This window comes from Chionomys nivalis, chromosome 8 (genome assembly GCF_950005125.1).
Source record: "Chionomys nivalis chromosome 8, mChiNiv1.1, whole genome shotgun sequence".
NCBI lineage: Eukaryota > Metazoa > Chordata > Mammalia > Rodentia > Cricetidae > Chionomys > Chionomys nivalis.
Window position 1 is genome coordinate 68,955,292 of NC_080093.1, and position 18,831 is coordinate 68,974,122.

General features: G+C 49.3%; 2 protein-coding genes across 3 annotated transcripts; one reads left to right on the top strand and one right to left on the bottom strand.

Moving 5' to 3' along the window:
• Positions 1–846: 846 nt before the first annotated feature.
• Prss8 (serine protease 8) lies at positions 847–5,486 on the top strand. The gene is made up of 6 exons (XM_057779151.1): positions 847–1,167; positions 1,402–1,419; positions 3,114–3,276; positions 3,992–4,263; positions 4,349–4,515; positions 4,637–5,486. The coding sequence occupies exons 1-6, from the start codon at positions 1,083–1,085 to the stop codon at positions 4,961–4,963; spliced, it is 1,032 nt and encodes a 343-aa protein (XP_057635134.1). The 5' UTR covers positions 847–1,082; the 3' UTR covers positions 4,964–5,486.
• Positions 5,487–5,562: 76 nt separating this feature from the next.
• Kat8 (lysine acetyltransferase 8) lies at positions 5,563–17,917 on the bottom strand. Of its 2 annotated transcripts, XM_057777884.1 has the most exons (11): positions 17,695–17,917; positions 15,977–16,051; positions 15,726–15,901; positions 10,879–10,932; positions 10,637–10,801; positions 9,390–9,479; positions 6,755–6,895; positions 6,571–6,664; positions 6,314–6,464; positions 6,058–6,212; positions 5,563–5,742 (listed from the first exon to the last, which is right to left on the bottom strand). In XM_057777884.1, exons 1-11 carry the CDS (start codon positions 17,903–17,905, stop codon positions 5,678–5,680), a joined length of 1,377 nt encoding a protein of 458 aa, XP_057633867.1. In that variant the 5' UTR covers positions 17,906–17,917; the 3' UTR covers positions 5,563–5,677. The 2 variants fall into 2 exon arrangements, with proteins under 2 accessions (XP_057633867.1, XP_057633868.1); XM_057777885.1 differs by lacking the exon at positions 6,755–6,895.
• Positions 17,918–18,831: the final 914 nt, after the last annotated feature.

The window sequence follows — 18,831 nt, forward strand, 5'->3', positions numbered from 1 at the left end:
ATGCAGACCAGGCTGGCCTCAAATCACAGAGATCCACCTGCGGGGGGGGGGACGGGGGGGGGCAGGACAGGACAACGACTGGGACTTAAAGGCAGGTGCCACCAGGCCTGGCCCGGCACTGTTGTGTTAGTCTCTGTCCAAGTCCCCTTAGGATTCGGGTCTTAGCATTCTTCCTGTAGGACCCCCCCCCCCCGCTGCTGTGCAATTAAGAGTCCCCACTTGTTTTATCTATCACAACTCCTACTTTGAAATTATTCAACAATCCCCTTTTGATTCAAGTCTGACATCCCTACTTCATCATAATCTCAAGGAGGTCATGGATGGTATAGTTTGCCACTTGTGCCTGGGGCCACAGTAGGGACTCAGCAAATACTTGTTGGATGATTGTCAACAGCCAGACATGCTCAACACCTGCCAGAAGGCTGCAGGCTGCACAGAGACAGCCTGCCAGGAATGGCCCTGGCCTGGGGCATCCCCCATGTCCAGTCTTAGATGCCTGGCCCGAGGAAGGAGGGACAGAGAGGGCAGTGGGGGTGGCCCTAAAATAATAAGGTCTGGGCCAGGTTGCTGCGTGAGGGGTGGTATGGGTGTTTGAGAGACCAGGTAGATCTGGGACCAACGGTTGGCTGGCAGGTTGGCTGGCACTCAGGGTTTTCAGCCCAGCCCCAGACTGCTTTCTAACTGGCCGGGATCGGTTTTCCTCCTCTCAGAACCACCCCCACCACCCAAGGAGACTGAGGACTGCAGAGGTCAGAAGTAGGAAAAAAAAAGCCCACTGCTTGCAGCCAGGAGGGCGTGGCTTAGGGAGGAGCCCACAGGTAGTTGCTTTCTGCCGAAGTACCTGGAGAGGTCTCTGTGGTGGCCCGGTCGTAAGGCGGAACAGGTCCACAGACTAAAGGCGTGTCTTCCATCCACCCGTGGCCATTTCCTGCTAAGAAGCCCACCGTTCACCCTTGCTTCACCTTCTCATCGTGGGATTTGTCACTTCTGAGCCCACATCTAAATCCAGCCTTCGAAACCAGCCTTCAATTCCTTCATTTTTTAACCTAGAGTCTCCCCTGGGGGGGCCCTCGTCCTGGGCCATGGCCCTAAAGGTGGGCCTGGGACCTGGGCAGCTGGAAGTCATGGGCATTCTGCTTCTTTTCGGATTGCTCCAGTCAAGAATGGGTAAGTCTGGGTAAGCAGGGAGGGAGGGCTGGAGCGAGGGCACTGGCAAGAGCAAGCAGAGCCCTATGGAGAGTACAGCTCTTGGATTCACGAATCTCTGTGCTCTTACCATTTGGCCATCTTCTCCTGTCAGCCCCTTAAGCAGGAGTTGCCCTCTGGGAGAGCGGTTGGTATTAAGGGGTCCGGGAATTCTCAAGCCTCCCTGTTTACTCTTCCTTCTTTCTTTCCCCTCAGGAGCTGGTGGGACCGAAGGTGAGGCTTCCTGGGGAACTGGGAGGAGGGCAGTGAGTGAGGGCACGCCAGTGTGGAGTCCCCCGGTGGGTTTTAGGAGCTCTTGTCACCCTGCTGAGCTTGCTCACCTAGCCACACTAAGTGTCCCAACTGCTCTGTGAGTGTGGAATCATGACTCTTGTTTTATGAGGAAACTGAGGTGAGCAGAAGCACTAAGTTGTCTGACTCTCCGTGTGTGTGCCTGGGCTGGTTCCGAGGGAAACTCCACAGACCAGCTCCTAGGCGGACTGGTTTTCAGTCCCAGCTTAACTATTTAGTAGCCTGGTCTCCTTAGCGTTCTAAACTCCAGTTTCTTTGCCTTGAAAAACTGTCAGCTCCGTTCTTCCAGGGCTGTAGCTAGGAGTCCCGGAGATTGGGTAGTGAAAGCCCCTTTGGGGCTAGACTTGCTACGGCGGCTAAGCAGCAGCTATTGTGATGATTATGAGGGAATGGAGGAAGAGTCCGGTCGGTTGCTTTCTCTGCTTGGGGAAAATGTGGAAGGCAGTTTTAACTCCTCTCCCCTGCTGGCTCAGTGGCGGCGGGTCCATACCACAGTCCAATGGTTTCAGTGTTCAGTCACATCCATACCTCTGTGTGCTCTGCGTGGGAATAGGGTGGAAAGAGGGATGTCCCTAGGTGACGTACAGGTCGGTGCAGCTGGGACAGTCATAGGCATGAGAACAGTTGTCAGCCTGGACAGTGTTCAGGAGAGAGGGCCCTGGAAGCTGAGAGCAGCGTGTGTGTGTGTGTGTGTGTGTGTGTGTGTGTGTGTGTGTGTGTGTGCTGGGGGGGCGCTGGGGGCGCACTTAGGCAGGCTCTCTGACCTAGCAGAGAAAGGGTGGGAAAGATAGAGTAAAGTGACTGGTATTAATAAGAATCCAGAGGACCCAGAGGTGAGTGATGTATGGCTCAGTGTATGTGACAGGAAGTGTCCTGCGCACTAGTCAGAGGACAGCGCCATGTGCATCTAGAATCTTTTTTTCTTTAATTCTTTTTTTTCTTTTCTTTTTTTTTTTTTTTTGGTTTTTCGAGACAGGGTTTCTCTGTGGCTTTGAAGCCTGTCCTGGAACTAGCTCTTGTAGACCAGGCTGGTCTCGAACTCACAGACAGAGATCCGCCTGCCTCTGCCTCCCAAGTGCTGGGATTAAAGGCGTGCGCCACCACCGCCCGGCTCTTTAATTCTTTAAAATTTAGTATTTTGCCTGTGTGAATGCACGTGTGTCACATGGGTGTCCGGTGCCTTTGGAGGTCAGAAGGTATCAAATCCTCTGGAACTAGAATTTAGGAGAGTTGGGAGCTGCCATGTGGGTGCTGGAAGCCAAGCCTAGGCCTCTGCAAGAGTAACAGTGTTCCTAACAGCTGAGCCATCTCTCCAGCCGCTGGAATGGATCTTAAGGGCAGTTGGAGCCATGGGAGAGCTCAGCAAGACTGTGGCTTGGCCAAATTTGTGGTTTATAAAGCTTTTCGGATGTGTAAGGAAGCTTGAGAGGAAGGGGCTGCCATGACCCTTGACTAGACATCACGAGGCAGTGACTTCTCACAGCTGCTGAGCCATAGGGTGGGGAAGGTAGCTGAATGTGAAGTCGGTGGTGGGGCGGCGGGGTAGGCGGCAGGCTAAGGGCTGCTGTGGAAGTCCCAAAAAGACCCATCTTCACCCTCCCCTCTTCCCTGGACAGCCTCCTGTGGTGCCGTCATCCAGCCACGCATCACAGGTGGTAGCAATGCAAAACCTGGCCAGTGGCCCTGGCAGGTCAGCATCACCTACTCCGGAGTCCACGTGTGTGGCGGGTCTCTCGTGTCGGATCAATGGGTGGTGTCAGCGGCTCACTGCTTCCCCAGGTACCAACTCGGTGGAGGGGCAGAGGGAGAGTCAAAAGTGGGTGGGAAACAGTGTTTGGGTGACAAGCCTGAAATCCCAATACTTGGGAGATGGAACCAGGATCAGAAGTTCAAGGTCAGACAGCTACCACATAGTAAATTCAAGGCCAGCTTGACCATGTTTACATTAGACCCTATTTAAAAAAAAAAAAAAAAAAGCATGCCATGGGTCAGTCTAGATCATATGTCAGACTAGTTCCTGGTGTGGGTTTCAAGAGTCTTGGCTGCCTTTAATCCCAGCACTCGGGAGGCAGAGACAGATGGATCTCTGGGAGTTCAGGTCAGCCAGGGATAAATAATAAGATTTATCAAAAAAAAAAAAAGAAGAGCCGGGCGGTGGTGGCGCACGCCTTTAATCCCAGCACTCGGGAGGCAGAGGCAGGTGAATCTCTGTGAGTTCGAGGCCAGCCTGGTCTACAAGAGCTAGTTCCAGGACAGGCTCCAAAGCTACAGAGAAACCCTGTCTCGAAAAAAAAAAAAAAGAAGAAAAGAAGAAGAAGGAGGAGGAGGAGGAGGAGGAACCAGTCAGAGGTAAAAGTGAGAGGTTAGGGTCAGTACCAGTATCCTGTAGAAGGCCTCTGGTATTTGGCAGGCATCGTGAGCTAGGGTAGTGTAAGGCAGCAAGGGTCGGGACAGAAGGTCTCTCAGGTCCTACCCTCTGCCTCTCTGCCTGCAGAGAACACAACAAGAACGAGTATGAGGTAAAGCTGGGGGCCCACCAGCTGGATGCCTACAGCAACGACACTGTGGTCCGCACAGTGGCGCAGATCATCTCCCACCCAAGCTACCGTGAAGAGGGCTCTGAGGGCGACATTGCACTCATCCGCCTCGGCAGCCCTGTCAGCTTCTCCCGCTACATCAAACCCATCTGCCTCCCTGCAGCCAATGCCTCCTTTCCCAATGGCCTCCATTGTACTGTTACAGGATGGGGTCATGTGGCCCCTTCAGGTGAGGTGGGGCACTGGGTGCCAAGAGACAGGGAAGGCAAGCCCGTAGAGACTGGCGACCCTGAATAGCCATTCTGTCCCCACAGTGAGCCTACAGACGCCCAGGCCACTGCAGCAGCTTGAGGTCCCACTGATCAGCCGTGAGACCTGCAGCTGTCTCTACAACATCAATGCCGTGCCTGAAGAGCCCCACACTATCCAGCAGGACATGCTGTGTGCAGGCTACGTGAAGGGAGGCAAGGATGCTTGCCAGGTAAGGGCAAGGGGGGAACAGAGAGGTCAAGCAGACCCTGAGAGATGGAGGGCTGAGGGGAGCTGGCATGGAAGACTGCTGGCCAGAGATATGTCCTGACGAACTCTTCTTTTTCCCTTAGGGTGACTCTGGGGGCCCACTCTCTTGTCCCGTAGAAGGCCTCTGGTATTTGGCAGGCATTGTGAGCTGGGGTGATGCCTGTGGAGCCCCTAACAGGCCTGGAGTATATACTCTGACTTCTACCTATGCCTCCTGGATCCACCGTAATGTGGCACAACTCCAGCCTCGCATAGTTCCCCAAACTCAGGAGTCCCAGCCAGATGGCCACCTCTGCAACCATCATGCTGCCTTCAACTCAGCTCCAGCCCAGGGACTAAAGCCCATGCTTTTCCTGCCACTGGGCCTGGCCCTGGCCTCTTCCTTCTTCCACCTTTGGTTTGAACATTAAGCTACTTAACCCTCAAAGCTGACCAACAGCATCGCTAAGGACATGTGCCTGTTCAGGAGGGCAGTGCACCAACTTGACCTTTGAGCCCATTCTTTTGTCTGCTCTTCGGGGTTATAATCTAGGGCCAAGAGGTTTACGGCCTGTGGAACGGGCCAGAAATTCTAGCTACCTTTCTCTATTATCTGCAGCTTATTGGTTAGGCTCCTATGGAGCTCCCAGAAGCCTCAATAGGAAACCGAGCCCTGACTTTAGCCTGTGTCTAGAACACAGGCCAGTGCCTAGCTGACTGCTGCAGAAGGCTGGCTTCAGGGCCCTACTCATCCTGCCTGATGAGCCCATTACTTCGTCCTCTTCCTGTCTCCTGGGCTTTGTCTGTCTTTCAGACAGGGAAGACCTCAGCCTTACTCCACTGGCTGCCAAGCCTGCTTTGAGCCCAACTCCTGGACTCCGGAGGACTGAGCCCCCACCGGAGCTGGCCGGGGCTTGGATCAGGGTGAGGGGATATGCGGAGCAAGGAGTAAATGTTTTGAACACAACTGGCTGTGTGTGGAATGAAATGAGGATCAGTCCCCTGTAGCATCTCCTTTGTACCTCCAAAGTCCAGCACACCAGCAGAGTTTACTTTATTAAAAAAAAAATGACACAAACAGGTTCATACACATATTTACAGGTTAGAGGACAGGAAACGCAGATCCAAAGCAGGGAACAGCCCACTCACTTCTTGGAAAGCTTGACTTGTTTGTGCTTGGGGGGTGCCCACTTGAGGCAGACAGAGTCCACTGTGGGAGAAAAGAGCACAAGAGGCCGTGGGTCAAGTCTGTTCACACCTGGCTGCTCTTTCTGGGCCCAGGCCAGGTTTCATCTTCACAGGGTAAGAACAAAAGGGTGACCTCAGTCCTGAGGAGGGGAGGGAATCTCAGGAATGAGTAACCTGCTCTAGGTGGCAGTCCCAGAGACTGGCCAAACTGGTTTGGGATCTTGAAACAGGAAAAAAAAAGGCTGCCTTGACTCTTATCCCACCCTGCCAAACACACCTGTACACACACACACACACACACACACACACAAAATGCACACAGCAGCACCCCACACACCTGTGATCGGTGGTTTCTTATACTGGGCACTTTTGAGGTGTTCTTCTACCAGCTTAGGGGTGACACAGATCACATGCTGGCCTTTCCAGTACTTGACCATGTTGAGGGACTGCAGGGTGCTGATGATGTCGTTCTGGGTGATGCTAGTCATTTGGCTGTATGTAGAGAAGGAACACAGTTCATGGAGACAAGATCCATGACCAATTTTAGGAGAGCCCATTCCTGTAAGATTCCAAGATGATCTTTCACAAGGTACCTAAGATCTTTGATAGACAATGTGCCCCGGAAGTCTCGTAGGATCTCCAGCAAGACCCATGACCAGTAGCTTCGGTAGCTGAGTTTGCCCAGGTCACTCAGTGGCTTCTCTGGAGAGCCTACAGTACTCTCCAGTTTGGAGAGCTCATAACCTGGCAGTGACAGAAAGAAAACCTTAAAGATCCAGCTTCTCCCCACACCCCCACCTCATCATTCCCAAGTATAGCACCCACTTCCTGGATGGCAGCGGCTACTTACTGAACGCAATGAGAAACTTTCCATAGCCACGTCGCTGGTAGGGGGGCAGTGTCAGAATGCAGGCCACATTGTTTCCATCTGGGGATTCCTTCTCCTGTGGAGTATAGGGTACTCGGGTCCTTTGGGGGTCCCAGCCTTCATTCTAGCTTATAACACCCTTTTCCCAGTCTCCCCAATCTAGTACCTTAGAAAAGTAGCCGACAATGTGGGCCCCTTGCCTATCTACTTCTGTCAGAATGTAAAAGACAAAGGGTTCCACATCAAAATACAAGGTCTTGTGGTCCAGGAAAAGCTTGGCCAGCAGACACAGGTTCTGACAATATATCTAGGGATAAGAGATAGAAACATGCTAAGCAAACAGTACCACACCTCTACTTGGCCTGGGGACCAGAAGCCCCTGCAGCTCTCTAAAGAGCCAGGCTGCACAGAGGAGTCAGGCAGGTAGCAGGAGTGAGCGCCTCCACGGAACAGAATTCAGAGCAGAAAGGAGTCTTCCTGTCAGTAAGGCGGACAGGAAGGAGGCCCAAAGTGAAGTCCATTCACACTAACGGTAACAGGAGAGCTGGGCTGTTTCACAGCTTCCTTTATTAGTTGTGTTTGGAACAGGGTCTCACTATGTAGTCCTGGCTGGCTTGGAATTTATTTTGCAGACATGCTGGCCTCAAACATAAAGAGATCTGCCTGCTTCTGCCTCCTGAGTTCTGAAACTAAAGGCGTGTACCATCATGCCCAACTATCTGACACGTTTTAAAATATTAAATTACACACGTAAAGAAGGTCAGAGAGCAACTTCCAGGCATTGCTTTCTTTCCACTGTGGGTTCCAGGATAAGTTCAGGCCGTCAGGCTTGCACGGCCAGCACTTTTACCTGTCAAGCCATCTGACCACTTTTGGGGGCCAAATAAAAGGTAGGGTTTTACATGTGCAGTCAGCTTCAATCTTTACAGACATTAGCTTTCAGCACAGGAAACTGAGGCCCAGAAAGAAGAGTGCCTTAGGTTCCACGGCTGGTGGATGCCGGGCAGAAACTGTCCCACTCACGTCCTGCAGCAGTCAATACAAAGCTGCTAAGCAGAAGCTGGTAACTGCCAACTCAAGAGGCCTGCAGCCAGCCCGAACCCTGAGTTGTCTGCCCACCTGGACAGCTGCTGGGCCCCATCTAACTGATGCAAACAGAGACCTGCCTAGGCCAGCATTAGGACAGACAACAGTGCCTTGCAGCTGCCTTCTTAGTATAGATTTAAAGTGTTTCTGGTTTTGTTTTCTTTTTTTTACACTGGCCTTGAACTCTCAGCAATCTGCCTGCCTTTGCTTCCAGGAGTGCCAGGACTGAAGGCTTGTACCATCACACCCAGGCCTTTCATGTCTGAGACGGGGTTCAGACAGCTACAGCCCAGGGTGCCCAGCTTCCTGGGTGCTAAGATTATAGGTGTGCGTCACCATACACTGGGTGTCTGTTTTTCACACTGCTTCTGCACTCCGACCTAGTCTAAGACTGTGTGAGCCCAGCACAGCTAGTCTGAGGTGACTCGGGAGTCAGAGCAGGCACAAGGTGGAGCTGGCAAACACCACCCCTGCCCCACTCCATTGCCACTGGGGGCCACTGCTGTTATTCCACCAGTTCAAGCTAAAGGAAGTCAGAGTAGCTGGCAGGGAGCAGGCTCGGTATTGCCCCAGCAGGTCTCCAATAACAACGAAGGCCATGTTTACTAACAGCCTACTAGATGCCAGGCACGTGCTACATAGCTGACGTTTGACATTTGTGGTCTCATCTGTTCCAACAAACAGATGAGGTAAATAATTATGACTCTTATCTTACGGATGCGGAAACAGGAACAAAACAAAGTTAGGTCACTTGTCTGAGGCCAGCCAGGAAGTGACATGGTGATCTAAGAAGCCTGCCCTCTTCATCTTGTACTACACAGTCCTTCAGGGGAGACCAGAACACTGCTAGAGACCTGTCAGACCCAGCAGACAGGGAAGACAGACAGAGCACCAAAGTCCATCTGCTCCCATTGGAGTCACTCACTCCTCTGAGAAGCAGGAGCTCAGCCTGTGAAATCTCTGACAACAATGCTTCCCCTTCCAGGAAAAAAGGAAGCTGGTTAAGAGCAGCCTCAGGCAAGACACTTCTCCCTAACTACCCAGACCAGAACCACCCTGTCTGAATAGGAGTCCCCAGAAACAGAGAGGAGACCTGGCCTGAGATGGTAATATCACATGGCCGTGTTTACTATGCACTAACACAGGCCAAGCACCAAGTGATATGAGACCTCACTTGGTCAGGAGTAGATATAGATACCCACTGAAGACTGACCTCTGCCTGGTAGAGGGGGTAGGTAAGAATTACCCAGGAAGCTGGGCTGTAGTGGCTTTTGCCTTTAATCCCAGCACTCAGGAGGCAGAGGCAGGCGGATCTCTGTGAGTTTGAGGCCAGCCTGGTCTACAAAGTGAGTTCCAGGACAGTCAGGTTTGTTACACAGAGAAAACCTGTCTCGAAAAACCAAAACCAAACCCAATAAACAAACAAACAAATAAACAGAACGCTCAGCCTGTGCTAATCCAGGGGGACCAAGAGAACGAGACTGGTACCAATTATTTGGCTAGGCAGTGGTGGTGCACACCTTTAATCCCAGCACTTGGTATGCAGAGGCAGGAGGATCTCTGTGAGTTCCAGGACAGCCTGGTCTACAAGACCTAGTTCCAATACAGGCTCCAAAGCTACAGAGAAACCCTGTCTCGAAAAGCAAAAACAAAAACAAAAAATTACCCAGGAGACAGATAGCCAGTTTCCCACAAGCCCTGGGCTACCAGCTCACCTTGTGGTCTTTGCCATCCACTTCATATACAGAGATGTTGCTTTTGCGGTAGATCTCCTTCCCTGGGGGCTGCCGCCACTGACACTGACCCTGGAGAGCAGGGTGAGAGAACAAGCTTCAGACCTTTCTTCTAAGAGCCGTCCCCTGCCTCTTGGCTTTGCCATGTGCAGGCCCTATCTATGTTCAATGCTTTCTATCCAGTAACCCTCATTTCCTTGTCAGAACAGGATCTAACTAAGGAATTTAGGAATAACTAAGGCACAAAAAAGCTAATAACTGCAAAGTATCACAATAGACTGATCTTTTTTTTTTTTTTTTTTTTTTTTAATAGACTGATCTTGGGTCTGGACACGACACCTCTTTTCCTAAACCTTCTATATTCGCGTCAGGTCCTGCTTAGGGAGACGTCCTGCTGTGCTGGTGAAAAGCGCCCCCTTCCCGCCAGCTGTAGTACTGCATTTCTTTCTACAGGCTGACATTACTCAGCTGGATTTGTGCCTCTTTTGCCTTGAGGAGCCCAACACCACCAGGTTTTAGTAAGGACAAGGAACTTGAATAATTTGATCCCCATTCTGTAGAAGAGGAAACCGAGGTCTGAAGAGTGGCAGTAAGCTGGCCAAAGTTACCCTCCCAGTAGTAGAAAAGATGTCTTTTCTTTGTTTCTTCTTTCCTTTTTTTTTTAAATTTACTTATTTATTATGTATACAATATTCTGTCTGTATGTCTGCAGGCCAGAAGAGGGCACCAGATCTCACTACAGATGGTTGTGAGCCACCATGTGGTTGCCAGGAATTGAACTCAAGACCTTTGGAAGAGCAGGCAATGCTCTTAACCACTGAGCCATCTCTCTAGCCCCCTTTTCTGTCTTTCTTTAAACAAACTTTAAAAAATTATTTTTATTTTTTAGCTGGGCATGGTGTTACAACATCTTTAGTCCCAGCATTCCAAAGGTGGAGGCAGAGGCAGGTAGATGTCTGTGAGTTTAAAGGTCAGCCTACAACAACAAACAAAATACATATATTTATGATGTGTATACATGTATTCATGTTTGTGGGTGTGTGTAATTGAATGCAAGTTCCTGCAGAGACAAGAAGAGGGCTACAGCTGCGGATGGCCCTGAACTTCGGATCTCCACAGAGATCTAGTTAATATCGTCACACCCAGAGGAATCCAGGTCTCTAGTCTCCTGGGCAGTTTCTCCCCAACTTCTCTGGACCCACGCCGGGGCGTGGCAGGCCCAGCCTCACCAGGTGGAAGCGGTAGCTCTTCTCGTACTTCATGTACTTGAGGCAGTACTCGCAGAGCCAAAGCTTGGGCTGCTTCCCATAGTCCTCTGGGAAGGGCGAGAAGTACCAGGCATCGATCTCATAGTTCCCAATGTGGATCTTGTCTACATACTTCACTTTGGTGATCTGCAGACAGGGGGAGCTCAGCAGGAACGAGGAGGGCAAGAGTACCCCAGCTGGTCCCCAAATCTGCACATTCTTACCGCCTCATGTTCCTTTTCCAAGGCTGCTGTGGTGGGGTCCATCTCTGCATAGGTCTGGGCAAGAAGTGCACAGAAATGAACAGACATGGTTAGACTGTCCCCTCACCCTAGAACTTGGTGCTCATCTACTGCCATCTATAATAATTGCAGTAACAACAATAATCATGTCAACACCTCATTTGGTCTACTTGGTTGGGAGGCTGGCTCTTCTTAGCTCCTATCTGCCTACCGACCCACACGTCCAGATGCCTCAATCTGGACCTTGAGCTACATATAAGCAGGGCCTGGGGTAAGGCCTGGTTTGTGCTTTGCTGACAGTAGCGGCACTCGCCTTTAAACCCAGCACCTGGGAACCTGGGGGGGGGCGGACCTAGGTCAACAAGTATGAAGCCAGCCTGGACTATGTTGGACCCCGTGTCAAAACAAACAACAAAACCAGATTGATGTAGGGTGTAGTGACACACCCTTTTAAATCCCAGCACTCAGAAGGCAGAGACAGGCAGAATGCTGGGTTTGAGGCCAGCCTGGTCTACGTTGACAGTCAGGGATACACAGAGAAACTTTGTCTTGAAAAATAAAAAGCTTCAACTGTACACTGGGTCATTCATGTCCAGAGTAAGACCCACTGCTGGCTGGGGTCTCCCTCCTAAACAGCAGACCTCAGCAGTTTCTGAGAATACTATGTGAGGTTGCCCTGTCAGACAGTAGGTGTGCAGAAAGGACTTGTAGGACTCTTTCTTCTGGACCCTCTCTTAAACATCACTGTCACTGGCCAACTGAGCGGATGCCAGCTCTCATGTCCATGGTACCTCTGGAATCAGTTCCGGTGGAACTTCTCTCTGACCCACTCGAGACACTCGCTGCCACTTTAGGTCTGGACCACTACCTGTGGTTCCTTTAGGTCTGGACCACTACCTGTCGTTCCTTGCTACATCTCTGCCTCTCAAACCCACAGCTTTCAAAACCTTCCTTCCAGTCTTCAACTTTTATAGTTACTTCCACTTGAGCACACCCGTCCCTCTCTTCTTGCTCTAGATGCTCACCTCACCACGGCACAGAGCACAGCTCAGCTGAGTCTATGACAGGGCTCTGGGAACTATCATATATAATTATTTTTGCTTTTTCCTGTCATTCATTCAAGGCCCAACATCCTTCCCAAGCATCTTCCAGGAATTCTTATATTCACTTCTTTCTTTGTGTTGGGTTGTTTGTTAAGTATGTTGTTTTTGAGATGGGGTCTTATTCTGTACAGCACACTGGTCTGGAATTTGCCTTATAACCTAGACTGGCCCAAGCTTACGGGAAATTCTTATCTCAGCCAAGCAATCCTTCACACCTCAGGACCCCTGTGCTGTGACTACAGGTAAGCACCACCACACCTGGCCTTGACCGAGAACTCTTTTAGCAATTTTAGAGAGTAGTAAACAGGCAGACCAGAATAAGGTCCCTTGCCTGTGGGTACCTGCAGCTGCCAAGCATTCTATAGATACTAGAAATATTATTTCATTTAGCTTTTATACCGAGTCTTTGAAACTAGAGTGTTTGTCATTCTCATCATACAAAAGAGGAAACTAAGGTACAAAGAAGCAAAGTCACTTGCCTAAGGTCACAGAACTGGTAGCTTGGCAACCTTGGTCTGCCCAATTCCAACAAGACAGGAAAAACAAAAGGAACAAAGATTTTCTCCTCAAACGCCTCTTTAAACTGCACGTCTCAATTTTCACAAAGCACAACTTTTTTCTGCAAATACATTAAAGAATTACAAAACCACTATTTTTCTTAAACGTTGCAGTTTATTTAGAATTAAACAATAATTAGAACAGGGCGTGGTGGTACACACCTGTGTCTCAGCACTTCAGAGGTGGAGGTGTGGGGATCAGTTCAAGGTCATCCTTGACTATATATCAAGTTTGAGATCATGCCCCCAAAAGCCCCAACCAATCAACAGACAAAAGTCCCCAATCACGGTTGATTCTAAAGAACCTGGCACCAGTTTTATCACTCATTCTCAATGACTTAGCCCCATTATCTAGCTGCTGAGCCACTGTTCTACTCAGAAGACCATCTTCTAAACCTGTGATGTCCGAGAAAACAGCCACGAATCACAACTGCTATTTAAACACAAATTCATGACAATTAAAAAAAAGTTCTAGGGCGCTGGAGAGATGGCTCAGAGGTTAAGAGCACTGGCTGCTCTCCCAGAGGTCCTGAGTTCAATTCCCAGCAACCACATGGTGGCTCACAACCATCTGTAAATGAGATCTGGTGCTCTCTTCTGGCATGTAGGCACGCTTGAAGGCAGAACACTGTATATGTAATGAACAAATAAATTAAAAAAAAAATTTTACAGAACTGTTACACAGAGAAACCCTGTATCAACACCCCCCCCCCCCGCCAAATTCTAGTCAAACTGGACACGTACAAACCAGTACTGCAGAGCACAGGTGACTGGAGGGTTGCTACTGTCCCTGCTAGCAACAGCTCAAAGATGTAACACCCTAGACCTGGAAAGCCTTTCTAACCTCAAGAGTACTGAAAGCAGAGCTGTACCCAGCTGAAATGTCTGTGTAGATATACATGCATGGATTACAAGAGAAACAGAGCTACCTCAAAATAATACTTACCTCTAAGAACGTGGAAAACACTGATACTGTTTATATTATCCTATTTTTTCTTCTACTAAAAAAAAATTTAAAGCAATGGAGAAATGGCTGAGAAGTTAGGAGTATTTGCTGCTCTTGCGGAAGATCTGGGTTCGGTTCCCAGCACCCACAATGGTGGCTCACAGCCACTTGTAACTGCAACTCTAGGGAATCAATGCCCTCTTCTGAACTCTGTGGGCACTGGGCATACATGTGCCACACATGCAGGCAACATTCACACACATAAATCTAAAAAACTTTTACATAAATGAATGTTTTCCACACCACACCAAAAGTCCACGTGGGGAAAGCGTGGCTGCACTGTGCTCACCAAGAATGGGAAAGGCAGAACTGACCCAGCTCACGGCTGCTGCTCGGCCTTGGCTCGGACATCGATGCAGGACTGAATTAGTCAGAAAAATGTAACTTCTCCTTGGCTTTCTTTCCTCTGTCTCTTCTCTAAACATACTTTCCTTAACAATTTGGGCTTCTCCCCAACACTGTGAGCTTCCTTATGCCTAGTCTAAAGCCTCTAAAACTTGACTCCCTGCCAAGTAGCTGACAATCCACCACGTATCTGACCTCTGTGCTACTTTTAAAGGCACAGACTGTTTTCCTAAGCTTTACACCCTGCCTGCCTTCGGGGCTTTCTTTTAAACTCCAATACAATTGTCAAACTTAAAAACAGAAAGGAAGAGGAATGGAAAAAGAAAAGGAGCTTCAAAATGGGAGGAACACAATCCCCCAGGAACAGTCAAGACTAGCCTGGGCTACTCAGTCACAAGACCAAGACAGCCAGGCGTGATCACTCACCTGCAAGCCTAGCACTAGGGAGGCAGGCACAGGAGAATCAGTTCAAGAGCAGCCTTGGCTATGTAGGAAGTCAGGCCAGCCTGGCTACAAAGAGGGCCATTGAGATGGCTTATCAAGTGCTGGTGTGAGCAGTGTGAGCCTAGAGACCTAGGCTTGAGCCCCAGAATCTACTTCAAGGTAGGAGAGGACTGAATTCCCAAAGTTGCTCTCCAGCCTCCACATTCTCAAATCACAGCACACATAATACCCCAATCCACACTCACAATAGGGAAAAAAGCACATATTTAATTTTATGTTTATATTTAAATCTATCTATATATAGATACATATGTATAATCTTTTTAAAAAGAAGAATCTTGGTTTCGGATACATTTGTCGAATGTATCAAAACCAAGGTTGGGGCTGGCTGTACTTCCTAATGAGATTTCTTTCCCTTTTTTTTTTTTGAGACAGGGTTTCTCTGTGTAGCTTTGGAGCCTGTCCTGGAACTTGCTCTCTCTGTAGAGCAGGCTGGCCTTGAACTCACAAAGACACGCCTGCCTCTGCCCCCCCCCCCCTGCCTGGCTTTTTTTTTTTTTTAAGATTTATTTTTTAAGTATATATCTTAGAGTTTTGCCTGAATGTATATTTGGAAGAATAGCCAGTGCTTTTTGTTTTGTTTTGTTTTGTTTTTCGATACAGGTTTTCTCTGTAGCTTTGGAGCCTGTCTTAGAACTAGCTCTTGTAGAACAGGTTGGCCTTGAACTCACAGAGATCCACCTGCCTCTGCCTCCCGAGTGCTGGGATTAAAGGCGTGCATCACCACTGCTCAGCATAGCCAGTGCTCTTAACCGCTGAACCATTTCTGCAGTCCTCTAGTGAGAGTTCTAAACCTACCTGTGCTCCCTCTGTAAACAAAGAACAATGATCAACAAAAGGCCAGTCTGCAATGCCAGCGACAGGAGGGAACGAAGTCTGTCCAACCTAGTACTGCGGCTCACAGACCACTAACTAATGGGTTGCCTAACTCCTGCCTACCTTTTAACCAGCTGTCTAATTATGACACGTGAACTTCTCTGAGCCTACTTCCTCATGTACAAAAAGAACAAATTTTCCCTGTGGTGATGGACTACTGGGGAGGGTCTGATGAGTTTTTACAGCACTCAGCATGGTGCTGGAAAACCAAGTTACCGATGTCATTTTGTTTTGTTTTCCTTTCCTCTGGACTTCAAGTTCCAGAGTCCCAGTCCTAACTGTACTATTTCCTTCTGTGAGACGGCAAGTCTCTTCTCTCTATAAGCTGAGGTGTTTTACAAATGAATAAATGACAAAATCCCTGGCACATTACAAGACCTGAAGTGGGAGGAGCTATGGTTTTGTTACGAGGCCCTAGAGGAGGGAAAGGGCCAGGACCTTCTGCACGTGGTTGATCTCATCGTGCTTTCGTTTTTGGTTTCTCGTGATCTTGCGCTCAGGCTGCTCCGCCAGCTCACTCAGGTACTTCTCAGAGTTCTTTTGCACGGCATCCTTCACCGTCTTGGTCAGTGCTAGTCGGTTCTTGTCCACCCATTCGTCCAGTCGCCTGTTAACTGTTAAGATGGACCATGAGGGACTGACCTGCTACCTTTTCCTTCCACCCAGACCCAGTGGCCCCAAACACTCACAGCCCACATAGTGTACATAGAATTCTTCTCGGCCCTCCTGGTCATTCACTCTAGACTGGATCACTTCTGCTGAATCTGGAAAGAAAAAATGGGATCTGATGCACTGAGGGATAATGTCCAGACTCATCCGTCCACGTCTGCTAGAGTACTTACTCACACTAACTGTAAGGTGGGCTGGGTCAGGACTTTAGTTTCGGGGGAGGAGGGTGAGGCAAACCGAGAAAATCTGGTATTTAAGTGTGTTTGACTCCAAAGTCGGTGCTCATTGTAGTGACTCACTTATTGGGGGACATGGGAGCTAGCTGGGGACTAAGACAGTTTAAGCTTATATAATTCTTCCTTCACATTTCCTAAATGAAGGTATGACCACATTATATTGACTTTCTGAACCTTAGTTTCTTTATCTGGAAAGTAAGAATAGTGATTACTTAGAAGGGTAAAAGAATGGCTTAAAATGTTTAGCATAGTGACGGATACCTAGCAGATCTGTCTAGAAACTAGCGTTAGTCTGGTCTTCTATGATGCTATTGCTGAACACAGAAGGCAGATACAATAATGAGTCACACGTGAACTTGCTCTCTAGCAGGTTCCCATTTAACAGAGGAAAGCAGACAAGTCTAACACGTTACATGCATTACGGCTGAGGCATGGAAAAAAAAAAACTATCACAGAACATACAAGCAATTAACCTTGCCTGAGGGGTCAAGAATGGGATCACCATGGGAGATAAAGAGATGAGTTAAGTGCAAACATGAGAAAGGTCAACACATTCCAAGAAGAAAGTACCAGCGACCAAAGGTTTATGAAGGCAGTCTTCGGAGAGCCAATGGCCTTTACTAGGAGTGCCTAGAGACCAGGGAGATCAGCCACTTGGGAGGCAGAGGCAAGTGGATCTCTGTGAGTTCGAGGCCAGCCTGGTCTACAAAGCAAGTTCCAGGACAGCCAAGGCTACACAGAGAAACCCTGTCCAAAGAAACTGTGGAGAGTTCTCAGACATGCAAGTGTTACTTTAAGGAGTTTTGTTTTGTTTTTGAAACAGGGTCCTGGATCTCCTGCAAGCCAGGCTGCCCTCAAACTCACAGATATGCCTTCCCAGCGGTGGGATTAAAGGTGTGCCTACCATGCCCCACTTTATTCTAGTTTTAAAACTACATTTATTTATCTTATTGGGGGAGTGGAGGAGAGCCTCAACGTGAAGGTCAGAGGACAACCAGTGAGATCACTGTCTCCTTCCACTATATGGGTCCTGGGAATAGAACTCAGATGGGTCACAATTGGTGGCGAACATCTTTACCTGCTGAGTCATCTTAGCTTGGAGTTTATTTTGAAGAGGGAAGAAAAAGAAACCTAAGTAAAAGGGAAACGTGTTTTTATGAACTGGGCATCCTCTTTGCCTGCGACCTAGAGGACGAGAGAAATGTAAAGACAGACAAAAACAAGACAAACAAACAAACAAAAAAGCCAGTGAAGGAACAGAGCGAGAAAAAAGAAGTTCGAAATCAGGCAAGAGTGAGTGCTCGCAGGCTTACAACGTGCTCACCTCGCTGGTGGCTTTACGTGAGAAAGCATGATCCCTGACCACAGCCTCCCGAAGCCTTACCTGAGTAACCACCCTCACCCCGGGACGCCCAGCCCCCAAACCCCGCCCTACGGCGCACCCATCCGTAAGCCCCGCCCATCCCTAGACCCCGCCTCTAGGCCTTGGACCCCGCCCTCACGCCAGGTGCTATCGGGCCGCCGGCACAGGTACGTTTCTCCGATTTCCACGGTGACTTCTGGCTCGCCACGCGCCGGGGTCGGCGGAGAGACGCGGCCCGGGGACCGCGCAGGCCCCTCGACTGCTGCATTTTCCCCGGGCCCGGACTCGCCCTCCCCCACAAGTCCCGAAGTCGTTGCAGCAACCGCAGCTGTTGCTCCCTGTGCCGCCATTGCGTTACCGGAAGTGATGCTGAGACTGGCGAGACGGGAGCTTTTTAGTTCCGGGTCAGCGGGGGGGGGGGCGGAGTCTCAGCATTGGAGACTGTAATGTGGCTTTTGTTTCGTCGTGGCTACCCCGTGAAGCTATCGGTAGTTACACTCTAGAGACCGTCCAATCTGATTTTTTTTCTTTATTTTTTTGAGCCGTTTTCATTTTATAGTCCTGACTGACTTGAAACCCGTATATAGACCAGGCCAGCCTTGAATTCACAAGTCTACTTGTGAATTCTACTGTCTACTCGAGTGCTGTGTTTAAAGACGTGCGCCTTTCACGCCCGGACTCAATCTACATTTTGTTGAGTTTGTTTATTTTTTTGCTTTTGGTTTGTGTTTTTGAGACAGAGTTTCTCTGTGTAGTCCTCTCTGTCTTGTAGACCAGGCTGGCCTCGAACTCACAGAGATCCACCTGCCTCTCATTTACGATGGGAGTAAAAACTGTTGAAACAGGGAAAGAACGAGTATGCCAAATAAACTACCTTCAGAGAATAAACTTTTTTTTTAAAGAATCACATCAACAGGGCTCAAACCTGTAATGTCGCCAGAGGTGTCTTGAGGTCTCTTTTCATATCCTCCCAAATATTTAGGTTAGGATGTGTGTTACCACACCAGGTTCATGCACTGGTATGGATTGTACCCTAAGGTTTCATCAATGCTAGGCAAACATTGCTACTGAACTACATCTCCAGCCAGAATGGCACCTCTTAAAAAGAGGGGTGACGCCGGGCGATGGTGGCGCACGCCTTTAATCCCAGCACTCGGGAGGCAGAGGCAGGCGGATCTCTGTGAGTTCGAGACCAGCCTGGTCTACAGAGCTAGTTCCAGGACAGGTTCCACAGAGAAACCCTGTCTCGAAAAACCAAAAAAAAAAAAAAAAAGAG